The sequence below is a fragment of the Drosophila ananassae genome, chromosome XL, assembly GCF_017639315.1.
Source record: "Drosophila ananassae strain 14024-0371.13 chromosome XL, ASM1763931v2, whole genome shotgun sequence".
Taxonomy (NCBI): Eukaryota; Metazoa; Arthropoda; class Insecta; order Diptera; family Drosophilidae; genus Drosophila; species Drosophila ananassae.
The window spans coordinates 13,118,580-13,136,049 of NC_057931.1; the positions used below are offsets into that span (position 1 = coordinate 13,118,580).

At 45.0% G+C, this 17,470-nt stretch overlaps 7 protein-coding genes across 10 annotated transcripts; 3 read left to right on the forward strand and 4 right to left on the reverse strand.

Moving 5' to 3' along the window:
* The first annotated feature begins 1,282 nt into the window (after positions 1–1,282).
* LOC6503118 (solute carrier family 25 member 40) lies at positions 1,283–5,588 on the forward strand. Of its 4 annotated transcripts, none has more exons than XM_001963419.4 (5): positions 1,283–1,730; positions 1,790–1,977; positions 2,032–2,625; positions 2,680–3,019; positions 3,725–3,890. In XM_001963419.4, the coding sequence occupies exons 1-5, from the start codon at positions 1,553–1,555 to the stop codon at positions 3,742–3,744; spliced, it is 1,320 nt and encodes a 439-aa protein (XP_001963455.2). In that variant the 5' UTR covers positions 1,283–1,552; the 3' UTR covers positions 3,745–3,890. The 4 variants fall into 4 exon arrangements, with proteins under 4 accessions (XP_001963455.2, XP_014761308.1, XP_044572819.1 ...); XM_014905822.3 differs by lacking the exons at positions 1,283–1,730; positions 1,790–1,977; positions 2,032–2,625 and adding exons at positions 3,953–4,122; positions 4,186–4,707; positions 4,766–5,588 and having other exon boundaries at positions 2,883–3,019; positions 3,725–3,896; XM_044716884.1 differs by lacking the exons at positions 1,283–1,730; positions 1,790–1,977; positions 2,032–2,625; positions 2,680–3,019 and adding exons at positions 3,953–4,122; positions 4,186–4,707; positions 4,766–5,211; positions 5,454–5,588 and having other exon boundaries at positions 3,481–3,896.
* Positions 5,589–5,939: 351 nt separating this feature from the next.
* On the forward strand, positions 5,940–6,616 carry LOC6503119 (coiled-coil domain-containing protein 86). Its single transcript, XM_001963421.4, has 2 exons — positions 5,940–6,182; positions 6,240–6,616. Exons 1-2 carry the CDS (start codon positions 6,028–6,030, stop codon positions 6,529–6,531), a joined length of 447 nt encoding a protein of 148 aa, XP_001963457.1. The 5' UTR covers positions 5,940–6,027; the 3' UTR covers positions 6,532–6,616.
* On the reverse strand, positions 6,611–7,510 carry LOC6502991 (L-seryl-tRNA(Sec) kinase). The gene has a single exon (XM_001963422.4). It carries the CDS (start codon positions 7,508–7,510, stop codon positions 6,680–6,682), a length of 831 nt encoding a protein of 276 aa, XP_001963458.1. The 3' UTR covers positions 6,611–6,679.
* On the reverse strand, positions 6,611–8,233 carry LOC6502990 (mitochondrial import inner membrane translocase subunit Tim10B). The gene is made up of 3 exons (XM_001963423.4): positions 8,086–8,233; positions 7,928–8,023; positions 6,611–7,865 (listed from the first exon to the last, which is right to left on the reverse strand). The coding sequence occupies exons 1-3, from the start codon at positions 8,104–8,106 to the stop codon at positions 7,620–7,622; spliced, it is 363 nt and encodes a 120-aa protein (XP_001963459.1). The 5' UTR covers positions 8,107–8,233; the 3' UTR covers positions 6,611–7,619.
* Positions 8,234–8,567: 334 nt separating this feature from the next.
* LOC6502989 lies at positions 8,568–11,052 on the reverse strand. The gene is made up of 7 exons (XM_001963424.4): positions 10,816–11,052; positions 10,646–10,749; positions 10,519–10,590; positions 9,800–10,439; positions 9,279–9,738; positions 9,005–9,212; positions 8,568–8,947 (listed from the first exon to the last, which is right to left on the reverse strand). Exons 1-7 carry the CDS (start codon positions 10,904–10,906, stop codon positions 8,753–8,755), a joined length of 1,770 nt encoding a protein of 589 aa, XP_001963460.1. The 5' UTR covers positions 10,907–11,052; the 3' UTR covers positions 8,568–8,752.
* Positions 11,053–11,226: 174 nt separating this feature from the next.
* LOC6502988 (N-alpha-acetyltransferase 20) lies at positions 11,227–12,955 on the reverse strand. Its single transcript, XM_001963425.4, has 6 exons — positions 12,701–12,955; positions 12,518–12,633; positions 12,323–12,452; positions 12,131–12,267; positions 11,557–12,070; positions 11,227–11,426 (listed from the first exon to the last, which is right to left on the reverse strand). Exons 1-5 carry the CDS (start codon positions 12,751–12,753, stop codon positions 11,979–11,981), a joined length of 528 nt encoding a protein of 175 aa, XP_001963461.1. The 5' UTR covers positions 12,754–12,955; the 3' UTR covers positions 11,227–11,426; positions 11,557–11,978.
* Positions 12,956–14,752: 1,797 nt separating this feature from the next.
* On the forward strand, positions 14,753–17,467 carry LOC6503120 (dual specificity protein phosphatase MPK-4). The gene is made up of 4 exons (XM_001963426.4): positions 14,753–14,972; positions 15,033–15,164; positions 15,224–15,979; positions 16,044–17,467. Exons 1-4 carry the CDS (start codon positions 14,840–14,842, stop codon positions 16,145–16,147), a joined length of 1,125 nt encoding a protein of 374 aa, XP_001963462.1. The 5' UTR covers positions 14,753–14,839; the 3' UTR covers positions 16,148–17,467.
* The last annotated feature ends 3 nt before the right edge of the window (positions 17,468–17,470 follow it).

Genomic DNA, 17,470 nt, shown 5'->3' on the forward strand with positions numbered 1-17,470 from the left:
AAAAAATTCAACTTTAATAAATAAATATTTCCTTGAAAAAAAAAAAATACCCAAAACCTGCATTTTTTTGACCGCCTGACTGTATATAACCCCTTAAGCCAAAAAATTAAAAAAACTTTGTTAATGAAAAAATTCATTAATTAATATAGTTAAAGTTATAGTTATATAGTATTAAATAATATATAATTAAGAAAGATATTAAAAAGAGCTTTACACCGTTGAAAGGGTTTTTTAAATATCAATTTCACTTTCTTTGAGACCAAACGTCTATATAGTAAAAAAAAAAAAATACACTGAAAATAAACTTTTTTTTTAAGAAAAAAAATTATTTTTCAAAATTTGGTCGACTGATCCTTTTTATATTGCACGTGCAGATAGCTTTTGAGATGACGCAACTTTTGATATATCGCTCATATCTGGCAAAATCCGTTAACTCAAGATATAGCCCTTTAAAGCAGCTACCCATTTTGTGCAGCCTCCTATGAAGCTTGCATTTACTTATACATGTGTGTGTATTTGATTGGCAACTTTGCTTTTTGGAGTCTGCATATATTTGGTCAATACCCTAAAAAATATATAGTATATCTTTTCAGGTTTTAGTTTATTTATTTAAAAATAAAATCCAAATAAAAAAGGGTTAAAAAAGTAAAACATAAACATTGACTCAACTAGGACTCGAACCCAGGCCCTCCGTGTTAGGAACCACGACGCTCTCCACTCGGCTAACCTCGAACTTTGTTGCTTGATGGCAACTTTTGATGTAATTCTGCTTTGTGTTTCAGTGTCTCATGTCTTAATGAGAAGACTCAGAAGATTGGTACTTCAACCGACCCGGTCCGACATTTCTTTCAGAAGTTATTCAAGAAATTCGATTTTTACAGTTTTTTCAAAATGAAGCCAGTGGGTCTGTTTGTCTATATTTTTTTCTTTGCAATACTGCAATAAAATTGGAGATTCGGTGTTTTTTAAGTTAGAGGATTGGGACTTTCCACACATGTTATGTTTGACCAAAATATCTTATGTACCAAAATATTCTTGTTCGGCACGTGCAAGAAAAACAAAAAAAAAATCAGTCACGTGCCGAACAAGAATATTTTTTATATGCAATTTTGTGCACCTATATAGCATATTATCGTCACTAAAATTGATATCAGATATTTTGGGTTTCGCATGCAGGTTCGTCACCGGTACTTTACCTCGTCAAGAGGTTTTTTTATATGATATATATTAGGGATATATTGAGGATACCCTCCATCTCTATCCTACAGATTAAATTCTCAAAAACATGTGACTGTTAGTGACGTTTGACGTTCTACTCAAAATTATTCCCCCGCCTCAGTGTTTGGTCGGAAAAAATAGTTTGGGACAAACACACTGCGGGCTCGAGCACGTACTAACCAAATTATCGGTGCTGTTCAGGGATGTCGTTCTTGAGAACCGGAGGTCCTGTCGTTCTGCTGCCAATAGCCTGCCTGTAAGCCTGTACTGGATAACTAATACAAACCCGCCAGACTCTCGAGGAGCTGGAACACACACAAGTAGCAAGTGGAAAATGGCTCCGAAGAAGTCCGGTAGCCGGAAGGATGGTAAAAAAAAGGATTCCGGCGAGGAGGAGGATGATCCGTTGCGTCTACCGACACTGATCCTCAATGCGGATCCCAGATACCGCATCAAGCCCATGCAGCAGGTCATGTCCGCCCTTATCGGCGGACTGATCACAACATTCGTGGGTGAGTAACTCTGAATCCCAAGGTCCTGCACGTCCTCCAAAGCCACCTGAATCTTCCAGTCACCCCAATGGAGGTGGTTAAGACCCGGGTCCAGACCCAGCATGCCATCCGCCAGCGTCCGACCGTCTCCAAGCTGTGCTACGTCTTCCACAACGGCCTGATGACCCACGTGTGCCGCTCCTGCGACAACTGTTTTCCCAAGCCAGGTCGTGATCTCTACAACCTGCGACCGAATCGCGGTTCGATGGTGAGCCATAAGTATTCCTGTGTCCCCACCAAACTGATCATAGTCCCTCGGTAGGATGCATTCTTCAAGATCATTTGTGGCAACGGCCTCGGCGGACTCTGGGCAGGACTCAGTCCCACATTGGTATCGGCCCTGCCCTCCACGATAATCTATTTCGTGACCTACGAGTACCTGAAGAACTCCCTCTCGTCCTTCTATCTGATGACCCGCCGGATTAGCGGCTCGGAGAACGGTGACGATCGGGCGGCCAAGCCGCGTGATGTACACACCGGTGCCAGGGGGGATCCGAAGACCGCCAAGGGCATAGAGACGACGGCGCCCTCTGGCCTGGCCCTGCCCTATTTTGTGCCCATGGCCTCGGGAATCTTCTCACGAACCATCGTGGTGACGGCCATCACTCCCATCGAAATGGTGCGGATTAAGATGCAGTCACAGGTCATGACATACGCGGAGCTGTGGCGAGTGGTTCGCATGCTCATCCGGCAGCACGGAGTGCTGGGACTCTGGCGCGGATGGCCGCCCACCGTCTTGCGTGACGCCCCCTTCTCCGGCACCTACTGGGCGGCGTACGAGTCCATGAAGCGGACCTTCGGTGTCACGGAGCCTTCGTTTTTGTTTAGTTTCGTGGCGGGCGCCGTATCCGGAGCGGTAAGTAGGGCTCCGCTCACAACCGACTCCATGACTTGTTCTCTCTTCTTCCAGATGGCCACCCTGGTGACGATGCCCTTCGACCTGATTACCACCCACACGCAGATAGAGCTCGGCCAGGACGTTCTCTACGAGGAGATGGCCGGTGGAGTGGGTGGGGCTGGAATTGCCGGCGGAAAAGATTTAAAGCACCCGTCCTCCAATACCCGTCTTGCCAAGCCGTCAGTGCTCTCCCGCCTGAAACGGATCTACAGGCAGCAAGGCGTACGAGGACTCTACGTCGGGGTCATGCCACGCATGCTCCGCGTTGTTCCCGCCTGTGCCATCATGATTTCCACATTCGAGTACAGTAAAGCTTTCTTCTTTCACCACAACCTGGATCTCAAGGAAGCAGGTAGGTCTATGAAGTCTTCGAACAAGGATAACCAAAGGAATACACACTAAGTTTTAAGCTTTCAAAGGTTTTCTTAATAGAAATTAAATTATATATAGTTCTATAGTCCTTTATAGATGGTTCTTGTATAATTCTTGATAGTTATTATATAATTTATATTATGGTTAAAGGATTAGTTAATTTATTGTTTCTAAGCTTATTTGTTTAAAAAAGTTTAAACGATTTTTAAAGGAATATTTGGCTTTATTTGCCTATTTTTCAGTATTTTAGATGCTTAATTATCCATATTAACTTTGATTTAAAGCTAATACTACCCAGCTAAGTCTGATACTTCCTGACTTTATATTCAAAGCTACAAAGAAATTTCATTGCTTTCTCGATATTCATCCCGAAAGTCACACTATTTCAAAAACTCTTTTGAATTTTGAAAAAAAAAAACAAGAAAACGTTGCAACCCTACGTATGAGTGTCTTTGCGATACAAGAATAGTCGCGATAGTTTCCCATCTCTGTTCGTGTCACGGGCCAAGGGCTCGCCACATCTAGAACAGCTGATCGCTGGTCAATAGTAGCGGCAACGGAATAGGTGTTTTTTTTTGGATCTGGAGACTATTTCACAATGATCGGGCGGCTTGCCTAATTGCACCTATTCGACTAAAGCCTCACAACTGGAAAGCAATTTATCACATATCGCCGCTTTCCACAGCTTACCGAGGCTCCCACTGACACGTGCTCCGGCAAGAGTAACTGCGCTACTATGGCCGAGAATCAGCGTCCGGGCCAGGCCAAGGCCACGATGACGGACCCCCGGTTTCGCATCCGACCCTTACAGCAAGTGGCGTCCGCCTGTTCCGGTGCCATGATGACAGCCTGCTTCAGTAAGTAAATTGAAAATTTATTCGAACTCATCCCAGAGCTCATCCTGGCTCCGTAGTGACACCGCTGGACGTCATCAAGACACGAATGCAAGCACAGCAGCAGGCTCTGCTTTCAAACAAGTGCTTTCTATATTGTAACGGCCTCATGGATCACATTTGTCCATGCGGGCCGGACACACCCACTCCCGCTCGCTCAAAACCAGCTCCCCGCTTTTCTGGCACAATTGTGAGTACCCGCGTTACATCTATTTGAGATCAGGCCCCATTTAATCAAGAGTCTGTGTGCCAGGATGCATTCATTAAGATCAGCCGTACCGAAGGCCTCGGATCCCTCTGGTCTGGGCTGAGTCCGACGCTCATCTCGGCGCTACCATCCACCATCATATACTTTGTGGCCTACGAGCAGTTCAAGGCCCGCTTCACAGACTTCCACTACAAGTACCTCAGTCATCTAGACGCAGTTCGCCTGGAGACCGCGTCCGACATTCCACTCCCGATACCGATGCTAGTTCCTATGCTAGCGGGAGTTACCGCCCGCATCCTGGCCGTGACTTGTGTCAGTCCCGTCGAGCTGATCCGCACCAAGATGCAGTCACAGCGCATGACGCACGCCGAGATGTTCGGCACTATCCGCCAGGTGGTGCAATCCCAGGGAATTTTGGGTCTGTGGCGCGGCTTACCGCCAACAATACTGCGCGACGTGCCCTTCTCTGGTATCTACTGGACTTGCTACGAGTTCCTCAAGAGTACTTTCAACGTGGTGGAACCGACGTTCGGATTCAGCTTTGCAGCGGGAGCTATTTCTGGATCGGTGAGCATACTCATCCATCACTTATTGTATATCCTCAAGCGCTTTTTTATAATTGTAGATGGCCGCGACTATTACCACACCATTTGACGTTGTCAAAACTCACGAACAGATTGAGTTTGGCGAGAAATTCATATTCTCAGGTAGGCCCCTGGCTGCCCAACTTGCTGCCTCCAGCTCACACTCGCACACACACATTGACAATGGTTCGGTTTGCATTACGGCAGATAATCCTCCCAAGCAAGTGGCCACCCAATCGGCGACGGCGCGCCTGGCCAGCATTTACCGACTGGGCGGTGTTCCTGCTATCTTTGCCGGACTGGGCCCTCGACTGTTCAAGGTGGCGCCCGCTTGCGCTATCATGATTTCATCGTTCGAGTACGGGAAATCATTCTTTTATCACTACAATATCGACCAGCACAACCGACACAATCCCACGGCCCAGGTGGGAACGGGAATTCGCCCAAAATTCGACTAGAGCCCGTGTCGTTATCCACGTGAATCGATGTAAATATTGTAAATTAATGCCAAAGTAGCCAGGAAATCGAAGGGCAGGCATACTCGGCCTGGTTTTGGCGGCTCCGTCGCCATTGTTAAATTGTATAGTGAATATAAATTACTTGTTTTTCTCAGTTTGGAAACGGTAGTCCAACAATCTGATCAATCCCCACCAAGATTCCTCTAAATTTCGGCATTAAATCAAGAAGAGGCTGGTACTGACAGTGCATCAATTAATTTCCCGATTTCAGAATCATGGCGGAACAGTCCCGGTATCCCATATTCGCACATAAAAAATAACACTTTTGGTTACAAAAATGTTACAAAAATCTTTGTTAAATATGTTTCAAAAATATGAGAAAAATACATTTTTTTTAAAACACAAATATTTGAATTATTTTTGTTTTTTTAGACTAGAGTAAGATGTTTTTGATTATGCCTTTAATTTTTTACAATATCCTTCAAAATTAATAAAACACAAACAAAAAATTTAAGTTGGTTTAAATTAAAAAATTGCTTCAAAGAAACTAAAAAAGTTTTTAATGTTTTATTTAATTTTATATAAATCCAATGATTGTGTCAATCTTATGAAAAAAATATTTAAGTTTAGTAATTCATAAAATGTTTTTCAAAAGCAGTTAAAATTAATTTAATTGGAAGAATTTTTATAATTTATTTCAAAATCAGTTAAAACTTTATTATACGCGCCATATCGCCTTATCATCGCAATCGATAGCTCACGAAACATATGTTCCGAACTATCGATAGGCAGGCAGCCAACACGTGTGTTTCGTTTTGTTTGTATTTGGACAACATCTTGGCGAAATGACTAAAACAACGGCTCCAACCAAAACTGCTCCCGCCGCAGGCTCTGCGCCCGAGAAGCCCAAGGCGAAACCCAAGAAGGTCGCCAAGCCAGAGGCCAGTATACCGCGCGGGCAGCCCAAATCCAACCGGCCCTGGAAGACACCCAAACAGAAGTGAGTGACTCGAAGATAGAATGGAAGCATTAAACCCACTTATTCCTTTCATGGCAGATTCAGCAAGATCAAAAAGACCATCAACCGAGCCACTTTCGAAAAGAAGACTGCTCTGCGCAACGAACTGCGCTACATAAAGGAGAAGTCCAAGGAGATCAAGGACCAACGGAAAGAGGCCGCCGTGCAGCGGCACCAGCGACGCGTGGAGAACGCAGAACGGCGCCTGGCCAACGAGCGGCGCTCCGAGATCGTCCAGGTGATCAAGAATCCGGCCAAGCTGAAGCGCATGAAGAAGAAGCAGATGCGCATGATCGAGAAGCGCGACATCAGCCAGGTGAAAGTGGTCTGAGAGGTGCGGCAGAGGACTTCCCCTAGTGTTAACGTGTATTTTTTGCCTAAATAAATCTAGTTCTAGTACAACTAACGAATATGTACATGGCTGTGTATTTATCACTGTGTGAAAGTGTTGCATACAAACGATTTAGCCTATCCTTAGCTTAATTTAACAAGTTTACATAGCAATTCAAGTCTGTCTGCATGCCGTCATCCTCCGCCCGGAAATGCGTCAGTATTTGCTTACGCCGCCCGTTCAATCGACCGCTCGCCTCTTGTCTTTCGCTTGGCTCGGCTAACCCTTCTATTATTGTCTTTATGCGGGCCCGCAGCAACAAGTCCAGCCGGTGCGCCCCAGACTGTGTGTGTGGCTGTGACTCCACAGCCACTTGTGGCTGAGTCTCCCCTGTAGTCTTTTCCAATAAAGTGTTTAGGAACCCGACTACAGGCAACCGCATAGCTTCAGAGTGGACATCGCAAACCGTGAGAGTGTCGCCCTCCCACGCCGCCGCAGATGGCAGCTCCAGCCGGTCGTGCATCTGTCGGATTACGTGATCCGGCACTCGAGTGTTACCAGTGCGCAGGGAGTTGTTCTGTAGACAGGATGTGAGCGAACTGGCGACGTATATCTGTCCGTAGGTGCAGCCCTCTGAACGGCAGAGCTGGTGGAGTTTGTAGCGCATACTACGGTAGTAGAAGTTGTCGTCGCACAGTATGATGCAGTCTGCGTTGCTGCTGTCGGGTGAGGTGGTTCGTGGAACCTCGGCGGGCCACTCACCGGCTCCGTGAATGGCGGAAATGAGTTGTTCGAGGATCCTGAAGACGAGAGCGCGCTGGTCCCTGTAGGCCAGCCGGGTGTCGAGGAGGTCGTCATAGCACAAGTGGACGATGTAACGGCCGCGGTGAGCACTTTGTTGGCTTAAAAGCCAGTCACAGAGCGAGGACTTACCCGCCCCTGGGAGGCCGATAAGCGCCAGCAGGCAGATGCGCGGCATGGGGTTTAAGTAATTAAAGAGTAGTGTTCTTGGGTTTGGGTTTCTTGGTGCGTGGTGGAGTAGATTAGCTATCTAGGATCGAGAACAACAGCTGCGGGGCGATCAACTGCTACATGGGCAGGTTGCCGGCAGCGTTGGCCGGAACAGGTGTCAGTACCGAAGTGGAGCCGGCCTCTTTCAGGCGCTGCTCCTCACGCTGGCGTTCCTCTCTCTGCTGCTGCTCCGCTTTACGAGCGTTCTCCTCGACCTCCTCCATCCGTTTGGCGTTTATTGTTGTTTGCACATCCACATATACCTTCATCATATTCTGGTTGAAACGAGCGAACTTCGTGACACACCTGTCCACGCAGACGTCCTAAAAGGGATTGGGACATGTATTGCGCACCATGCATAGGGGAATGCGTGGACTACACTCACCTCCTGTCCGCCCAGCTCCCGTTGATTCAAGTTATCCACGCATCGGCTGAAGCACAACTCCGTCACTTTGTTGTATAATGTAAGAAAGTCCTTGAGCTGGAATGACGCGAATTACATCAGCATTGGTCCGAAAAGGGTTTAGAGATCGGGTAGCATACATTACGTAGGTTGGGATCCATGGGTCTGCCTTGCAAATTAGTCGAGTTTTAATACACAATTATACAATTTATTTTTCCAAGCCGTCACGTTCGTGACAAAAACAGCTGTGTCCCCCGCAAACCGATAGTGTCAAGTAATCGATAGTGGTCGATAGTCGATGCATCCGAATAAGTTTTATCGTTTATACGTTTTTTTTATTATTAAAGCCGGTGAGCTTTTTTGAAAATGTAGTTACGTCTTAGTTTTTAAATTTAAATGCATAATCCTTCAAAGGCCTAAATATTTTTTTCCTACCTAAAACGAAGTGGGAAACTGTTATCGAGAAGATTTTCCCATAAAATATTCTTGTTTCCCCCTCAATTTTTTTCAAAAATAGAAAAATAATCTGAGTACATTTTAATTATTTTTGAAAACAGAAAGAAGCTTAAGGTTTCTTTTGGAAGTATGTAGGTTTATGTGTAAAATAAAAAAACACTTGAAATTTATTATGTTAGGAATTTAAAAGATTTGCTTAGTGTTGTTTAATTGAAAGCAAATTTTTAACAATTTTTAAAATTTAAAAACACATTGAAACAATAGTAATTAATAATTACTAATTATTAAAAACATACTAGAAAGTGCCAAAGGATGAAAAAAATAAAATTAAATCTTAGAAATGTTATGCTCCTATGTGGCCTGCGCCCCTTCTGCGTTGGCGCCATCGGCAGTCGCCGGGCGGCTCTCGCAGCTGTCCTCGCCACTGCTCGTGGTGGAGGCGCCTTCCTCCGGCGAGGTCTTGGCCGCCTCGTCCGCCTCCTGTTGCGCATCCGTAAGGCCGGCATCTGGCTTCCCGCTTTCCTCGGCGTCGGCTCCTTTTTTGTTCTTTAAAGAAATCAAAATATGAATATGCTGACAGGGAAACCCTACTATACACTATACCTTCTTTCGTTTCTTCGGCTTCTCGGTTTTCACAGCGTGGAGCTCGGCCTCCTCCTGCAGAGCGGACTTGTAGTTTGCCGGGAAGAACTGGACGGCCTCCTTGTGGCCCACCACAGAGTTGATACTGGTGTAGCTCGGTCCATAGGCTTTCAGAGTGGGGATGGTGGCACTATTGACCTTGTTGACCTTCAGAACGATCTTATCCGTGCTGCATTGGAAATTATACGTGTTAGGGAGGATCTGTGACTAGGATTAGTTCAGAGGAACTACTCACGGCACATATGGCTTGGCATTGTACTTCTCCACCGAGTTGGCTATGAAGACTGCTGTCTGTGGATTGTCGCTGGTGAAGAATCCGTACAGCGGAATATCCTCCCGGCAGGTTTCGAGGATAAGCGCCAGATCCTTCTTCTTGTATGCGTCGAAGGTCATGATGATGTGCGGCGGTTCTGGAACTGGATCAGGCGGCAGGAAGGCCGAGGTCTGGCCCCGGAAGTAAGTGTAGATGAGAGACGCGTGAGTGCGCTGGTCACTGGGCACCCATATCGGAGGAATGCGGACAGTTTTGGTCTTCTTCGGCCGCTCCTGTTCGGGCTCTGGAGCTGGTGGCGGTTCGGGATCAGCCTCGGGCTCCTCATCGCCACCCGCAGCATCGTTTGGAGTGGAATCTGGGTCCTTCTGTTCCACGCTCTGCTGCTTCAATGCCTCCGCCATAACTTCCTCCGGGGTTGGATCTGCTCAGAGCACATCCCACCGAGAGTCAGTTTGGCCGGGATTAGCGGAACGCATACTCACCCTCCTCGGGAATCTCCACAGTCACCTCCAACGGCACAATCATGGGCGGCACTGTGATCTCCTCCTCGTTGAACTCGTCCGGCGGCTTGATCGTTTCCTTGGTCAGTTCGTGGGCATACTGGCGCAGAACGCTGGGTGGGCTGCCCAGTACCTCCTCCACCTTCCAGAAGCACATGAGCAGCTCCTTGTCGTACAGCTGCTCCATGACCTCCGGGGCCAGAGGGTTTTCTGCAGCAAAGTTGACCGTCGCGAAGTCACTGGGCGTGATCGGGAACACCTTGCGATCCTTGCACTGAATCTTGAGCGGATCGGCCGGCTCTGAGAGCTTCTTGAACATGTCGCGGTTTACCTGTGGCCCAAACACGGTGATCCCAATATCCGGCAGATTGGCCATGATGCAGTCTGTGACGCTGCTAAGGTACTCCACCCGCTTCCGCCGGCTCTCCACCAGCTCTATTTCCTCGGCCAGCCGCAGCGCCTTGTTGCGCTCCTCCTGCTGCTCCAGCTCGATGGGCTGCAGCTCGGTGATCTCGTAGCCCAGGTGCGACTCCTTGGCCATCGTTGACTGGAGCATCCGGGTGATCAGGGCCACCAGCTTGGGAACGTCAGTGCCGAACATAATGTTGATGGCTTTTCCATTCTGAAAAAGCCAGAAAACTTACCAAGATCAGTGGGTTCATTCTTCGCGAAGGAAGAACCTAACCTTCAGACATACTCACCGTCACAAACATCCAGGTGGGCTCGCTCTTCTTGTTGAACCTCTCCAAGTAGGAAATGGAGCCCGCCTTGCACTGAAGTTCGGAAAAGAATACTCAGAATTCAGAGGAATGCTCGGGGACACCTTACGATTGCCAGCTGAAGATTGTCGCCGCCGAGCTCCAGCTTGATCTTCCGCAGGCTGCCCACCATTCCCAGGCACGGTCCGCACCATTCCGAATAGATGTCGAGCACTGATGAACGTTAGTAATAGGTTACATCATTGCCATCCATCCCACACTACAGACTATATGGCATACCCAGTAGCCCCGACCGTTGCAGGAACTTTTCGAACTCCTCGTCGGTGGTGAGGTCCGCCTGGAGCTGTTGCACTCCTCCCTTCTTTGCCATTTTGCTGCAGACTAACTCAACCCACGACGAGTCGTACCCATCTCGGTCAGGACATTTGCCAAAGTATTGATTAAACGGCGGTTGCCAGGAGGACTGCTCACAACAGGGGTCGCCATTAGTGATTAGCCACTTGGTTCGCAAGCCCTACCATGTTAGGATACAACCTACAACACATACAACGTGGTAAGAGGACAACACTTCCTGCGCTAATTTCGGTTTTTTTTTTGAAATTTTAAAATAATTTAAGTTTTCAGATCTAGAATTTTGTTGCGACACCGAATATTGAGAACCCTTTCGTATCCAAAAGTTATCCAAAATAGTTCAGAACTCATTTCTATCGTATATTTTAAAATAGGGACAGTTACGGAGGGGAAAAAAATAAAATAATTTGGAATCGGCTGGCCGATAAACTAATGTTAACTACGTTGCTCTCTCATGCTTCCTTGGCTATCCGACTGAGTCCCCTGGGTGCAGTTCAGTGATCTCGGCTCATTTGTCGGCGCAGTTCGCGCATCGTGATCTGGAAGAAATAATCAGGCTTGTTAGAACATTACATATGCATGAATCTTCCAGTTTTCGGATACTTTAGATCGTTAGATACTTTTTGTCATTTACAATGCTGATGTAAACGTGTTGTTTACGTTATTTACCTTCGAAAGTGTGGAACATTCTTTCAATTACGGTTATTTACTCATCGGCTTAAGAAATCTTTAAATAATTCCAAAGTCAATTGAATTATAGAATAATCGGGTCGAGTTCGTTATGGAGCAGACATATTAATACATCTCTTGGGGGGTGGTGGTGGTGATATGCATTGGAGTATTGCGGGGATATTGGGGATTTAATTCTCAAGCAGGACAGCGACTAACATTAAGTTTGATGAATACCACCGAGGCCGGGGCACGGGCACGGGCACGGGCTGGGGCACGGGCAGAGGCTGAGGAAGCGGATCTTCGGATTATTTACAGGTAAACTGGGCAGCGAATTGATGCGCTCGCGCCCATTTAAACGGTATATCGGGAACTGTTAGATATAAATGCGGATGTGGGCGCTACTGGGTATAGAAGTCGTATCAATTCATATCTATATCTTCCAATCGTACAGGTTGTGTGTACGGTATGACCGATTTCTTGTTCACGTCCCTCGACAGCGCCTTTCTCATATCTGCAATGGATTAGAAATAAGACATCTGAACGGAAGGGAGTAACTTATTCTGATACTTACCATACGCGTCCTCGTCCTGGTCGCCCGAGTAATACTCAAGTATCGTTCGGTATATTATATACCCTAGATTCTTATACATGTTGATCGCCACTTGGTTACTTTTGCGTACAAACAAATCCACGAAATATGCTCGCTTCCTACGATGAAATGGGGGTCAGTAGAAGCGAAATAGCTAACAAGACGGATACTTACTTCTCTGATATGTCCTCCAAAAAGTTCATCAGTAGGACAGCCAGGCCGAGACGTCGGTAGTCGGGGGATACAGTCAGCGCCGTCACGTGTCCGTGCCAGTTGTCCAGGTGTCCTTCCACCTTGCCCATTACTGGACGCAAAGTACAATGTCAATGGTTAAGATACATGTTTTCCCGCTGTTTTTTCTCAACTTACTGTAGCCCATTATCTGGCCGCTGGGGGACTCTGCGAGCTGAAAATACTCTGGCCATTTGGCCAGGTACTGGGTATAAAACGAAAGCCCATAGGTCTCCGTAAGTGGGTCAAAGTTGCTAGTGAAACATCATGGAACGAAGGAGCTTAATTATTCGCACGTGTTAGTGTCTGTCAGCTACTCACACATTGTTGAACTTGAAGAGATCGTCGCACGTAAATGGTCTCAAAGTAGTCATTTCGCTAAAACTATGGAATTCTCTCAGCTATTCCCCAAAATAAATCCAAATTCCAATTAATCTCTGCCGGCAATGTTCCCGTTCACAGCTGTAACCAATAGAGATGCGCACGAGCCGATAGTTCTGCAATCGATAAAAGGATGTTGGCGCCAAGTCCTTTAAATAAAGAGCTTATGTGGCACGTTTTTTTAAAAACATTTCCATGCCAATGAAAATTTTAAATACTTGTTCATTTATTCGAATACTATTGACATTTTTTCTCCCAATGGTGATGTTATATATTCATATCTAAAATTGAAAGCTTCTAAATTTATTTAGGGAATGGAACGATGTTTTTTAAAGTTCAAAAAAGTGAAAACTAATTTGTTTTTCAATTTTCTTTTTAAATGTATAATGTGACCTATCTCGCTAATACAAAATGGGGCCATTTTTATGTATTATAGAAATCCTCAAAAAAGTTAATCATGTAGGCCTTGAATATGCTTCAAAATTTGGGAAATTTTGGTTTAAAAGGAAGCCATTTCGCCTTAAAATCCACAGTTCATCCCAGAACTCGTCAAAGCTTCATCTAATTTTCTTATTTACTTTGATACTTTGAGTACTATTGGATAATTTATTATTTTTATTTATTGAAAGTCTTAATTATCGTTTAATTTTATTGCCAACAACCATTGGACTGTTTTTTGATTCCTTGTGGCTTTTTTAAACAAGTTTAATATTTATGAAAATTCCATTAATGGAAAATTTATTTATTTAATATTAAAATATAATATTTGTTTTCTTGAATCTGTATTTCTTTTGTTATTTTTATGTTCAAATCCATTTATTTTGTATATATATTTGATTGCAATGTGTCTTCTGCATTCGCTTCATAGTCTTCAACCTTCATCATCTTCTATTTAATTAATTATTTTACTTATTTACAACGAATTACCATTACTGATGGATTTATTTATTTTTTAATAAAAATCTTAAATATTTTTGCATCGTATTACTGTCTTTAGACTTTTTTTATGATTCCTTGTGGCTTTTTTAAAAGAAGTTTATTTTTTATTAAAATTATATCACTGGAAAATTAATTTAATTAATTGATTATCGCCCTTGATTATCGAAAGTGGATTTATTCAGCGATTTTAATGTTGCTATATCTTCCGGAGGATCAAGGACTCAAAAGTAGTTTGGGGATTTCACAAGAAATTTCGGATTTTGCAGGGGGTTGTCCCATTTTATTATATTATTGCCTTTTAATATTTTTTTTTTGGATGATGGATGGAATATGGACAAAAAAACGAAGCAGGGCGAGTGAAGAAGGAAGAGGATGGTGCAAGGAGAAGGACAGTGGGGGTCCCTGTCTTATTAATCTTTTTAAATTAAGAATTTTTTTTTTGTAGGAGTTAAATATTTTATTTTAATCTGTTGATGCCGATTAGATGCCACCTATGAGAATAGAGGAGGAGGGAGCTGATTTTAATTAATTTTTTTAATATTAAATTATGAATAATTTTTACAAAAAAAATTAACTTATATTTTCTTTTTTTTTTGCCGCTGCTTACGTGCCACATATGAGAATCGAGGAGGAGGGCACTGTTTTTATTAATTATTTTATATTAATTTTTGATTTATTTTTCAGAAATCCGGTATTCAGATTTTGTTGCAAGGCTGAATAGATGCAGATGAATTGGATTTAGATGTTAAGAAATTAAAATATCTACCGTGAGATCTATGTTGCGGAAAATAATGATCCGAGAAGAGATATAGCCTTGTTTGGGCCAAAAGTGGAACCCAAATGTTACTGCAGGTTTATTTTATTAATAAAACTCCTAACGATGTGAATATTTATTGATTTATTTCGTACAAAAACCAATTCGCCCTGAATAAGCTTTTCCCGCCAAAAAGTTTAAACTCTAGGAGGTCTGAAAGATTGCTGGCCACACTGCGCGCCGCCACGAAAGCTTTCTCGCGAGGAAGAAATACCAAAATATGTAGGTGCACCAGCGAGCTGAAAGCTTTCGAAAAAGCTTTGGATTAACAGCGCGCAAATGTGGTTTCGGATTTCGCTGCCGATCGATTTCTCAATGAACGAGTAATGCAACAGCCGCAACAGCAGGCTGCTTCGTCCTCGTCGGGGCGCAAGCCCCAGGACTCTGGCACCCTGACACGCGAGGACTTCGACGGCGGTCCCGTGAGCATCGATGAGATCGAGCCTGGTCTGTTTCTGGGTAAGAATTTGGCTTTTCTAATTAGGAGGAATCCGTGTGTTACCCTCGCTTCTCTGCCAGGCAACCTTACGGCGGCCACGCACATGGAGACGCTGCGTTCCTTCAAGATTTCCCACATCCTCACCCTGGACTCGGTGCCCCTGCCGCAGCACATCCTGGAGGCCAGCTTCCTCACCACAAAGTACATCCAGAGTGAGCTAACTATCCCCAACGATATAATTCGTATGGTTGTAACCCTTGTGTCCTTGCAGTTGCTGACATGCCGCGCGAAGACATCCTGCAGCACCTCGAGGGCTGTGTGGAGTTCATCAGCTCGGCCCTGGAGCAGCAGGGCAATGTCCTGGTGCACTGCTATTTCGGGGTGAGCCGCAGCTCCTCAACCGTCATCGCGTATATGATGAAGCGTCACAACCTGGACTTCGTGCCCGCCTACGAGATGGTGAAGGCCAAGCGACGCTTCGTCCAGCCCAACGCAGGCTTTGTCACCCAGCTGAAGCTGTTCCGCCGCATGGGCTGCCGGATCGACCCGGGATGCCAGCGCTACAAGACCCACCGGCTGCGCCTGGCCGGCGAGCAGATGCGAAAGGCCAAGATCTTGCCGCAGAGCTTCCACAACGTGGTGCGTCCCGATCCGGATATCACGCGCGAGAACCCCGAGCCGATTGTGTTTCGGTGTCGTCGCTGCCGCCGCATCCTGGCCTCCAAGTCGAACGTGCTCGAGCACAAGCCACGCGACAGGCCGGCCCAGGAGGCGCCGTCGGCATCGGCTGTCGCCAAGGAGGCTCAAGGGGAGGCCAAGAGCGAGCCGCGGATGCTGGAGCAGTTGGCCGAACGGATTCGCCAGTCGTCGCTGGGATCCCCGGGCCACGAGACTGGGCCCAGCTACTGTCGCAGCATCCTGTTTATCGAGCCCATCGCCTGGATGCACCGCATCATGCTGAACACGCAAGGTCGCCTGCACTGTCCCAAGTGCGAGCAGAAACTTGGCAACTACAGTTGGATCAATGGTTTGGATCTGAAGATCTCGTCCTCCAAGATCCTGTTTAATATTCTCTTTTCTCTTCTTAATAGCTTGCAAATGTCCTTGTGGGGAGACCATGACGCCAGCATTCTATCTGATACCTTCCAAAGTGGAGCTCTCCAAGGCCGTGCAGAATGTGCAGACCACGGTTTAGAGGTCGTGCTCGAAAAAGAGGGAGACGGCAGTATCCAGAACACCTCTAGTTCCGGGAGCTGTCCTAGTTTAGTCCTCCGGGGCTGTGGATCATAAGATATCCGAGTCACTTCCACCGATTTCAATCGTATTTGCACTTTCCATTCAAGAGTATTTGCATTTATGAACTCTGCCAGTCAGAACTCAATTCCAGCATACGATTAATGAGTTTCTCAAAAAGAGTATTACTTAAAAAGAAGGTACATTGTCTGGTCCTATGAGAGTTATGGGTCTATGAGTTGTGAGAAAAATGTATCAGTTCTTGGGTTTCACGTTTCTATGATCTATTTTGGGGGTCTTATAGGTCGAATTCCTTTGAAAATAGTATTTTAAGAGTTAATTTTATTGTAAAAATGGTGTTTTTCTGAATCAAATCCCCTTTAGAAGTAACCCCTGAGGGGTATATCCCTTCCTATCTATGAACTTGAACCCAAGAATGGATTATTTTTAAATTAAATCTCTTATAAAGAAGGTAGTCTGGACCCTAAGAGAGTTATGATCTATGAGTTGTGGGAAAAAATGTGTCAATTCTTGGGATTCAAGTTACTATGATACTTTTTTCTTCCAAAATGGTACTTTTTAAAGTAAATTTTATTTAAAAAATGGTATATTCGTAATGAATCATATATTTAAGAAATGAAACCACACCCTAGAAGCTTGGAGCCCAAGAATTGATTTAAAAAACTACAATTCCCGGAAGTGATTATTAAAAAAAAAAGAAGAGTTTTTTTGTCTTAAAAGAATGAAAGCTCCTAGTGAAGAGCCTCGAATTTTGTTGTGGGTTGTGACCTCCGACCTCCGACCATCGACCATCGACCGGAAGCATAAACCAAAAACTCCAATTGTTATAGTTAGCCAATAAATTCGCTGATACATGTAGTTAATTATACACTGGCATACTTGGGATTACTCGAGATGGCATAGCTTTTTGCATAAATTAGCAATCGACACACCCAGAACTATGAATGTATTTACATATTTTAACTTTTTGGAAAGTATTTACGCTGAAAACGGATCAAAAAATCAAGAAAACCGACAAAAAAAACATCATTTTTATTGACAATATTTAAAATTACGCTATTTAACGTTGCATGTTCAAGAGTTGTTCTGTGAGCGAAAGGCCATGGCTTTTGGGACGAAGTGCCCGGGAGGATTCACTTCCTCCTCAATGGACACTCTCGCCTCGACATGGCCCTATCGACATCGATGTGCTTTGACCTTTATGTATTGTATATGTAAATGAGTGTATTGATATTAAAGTCTAAATCGTTTGTTTTCCATACGT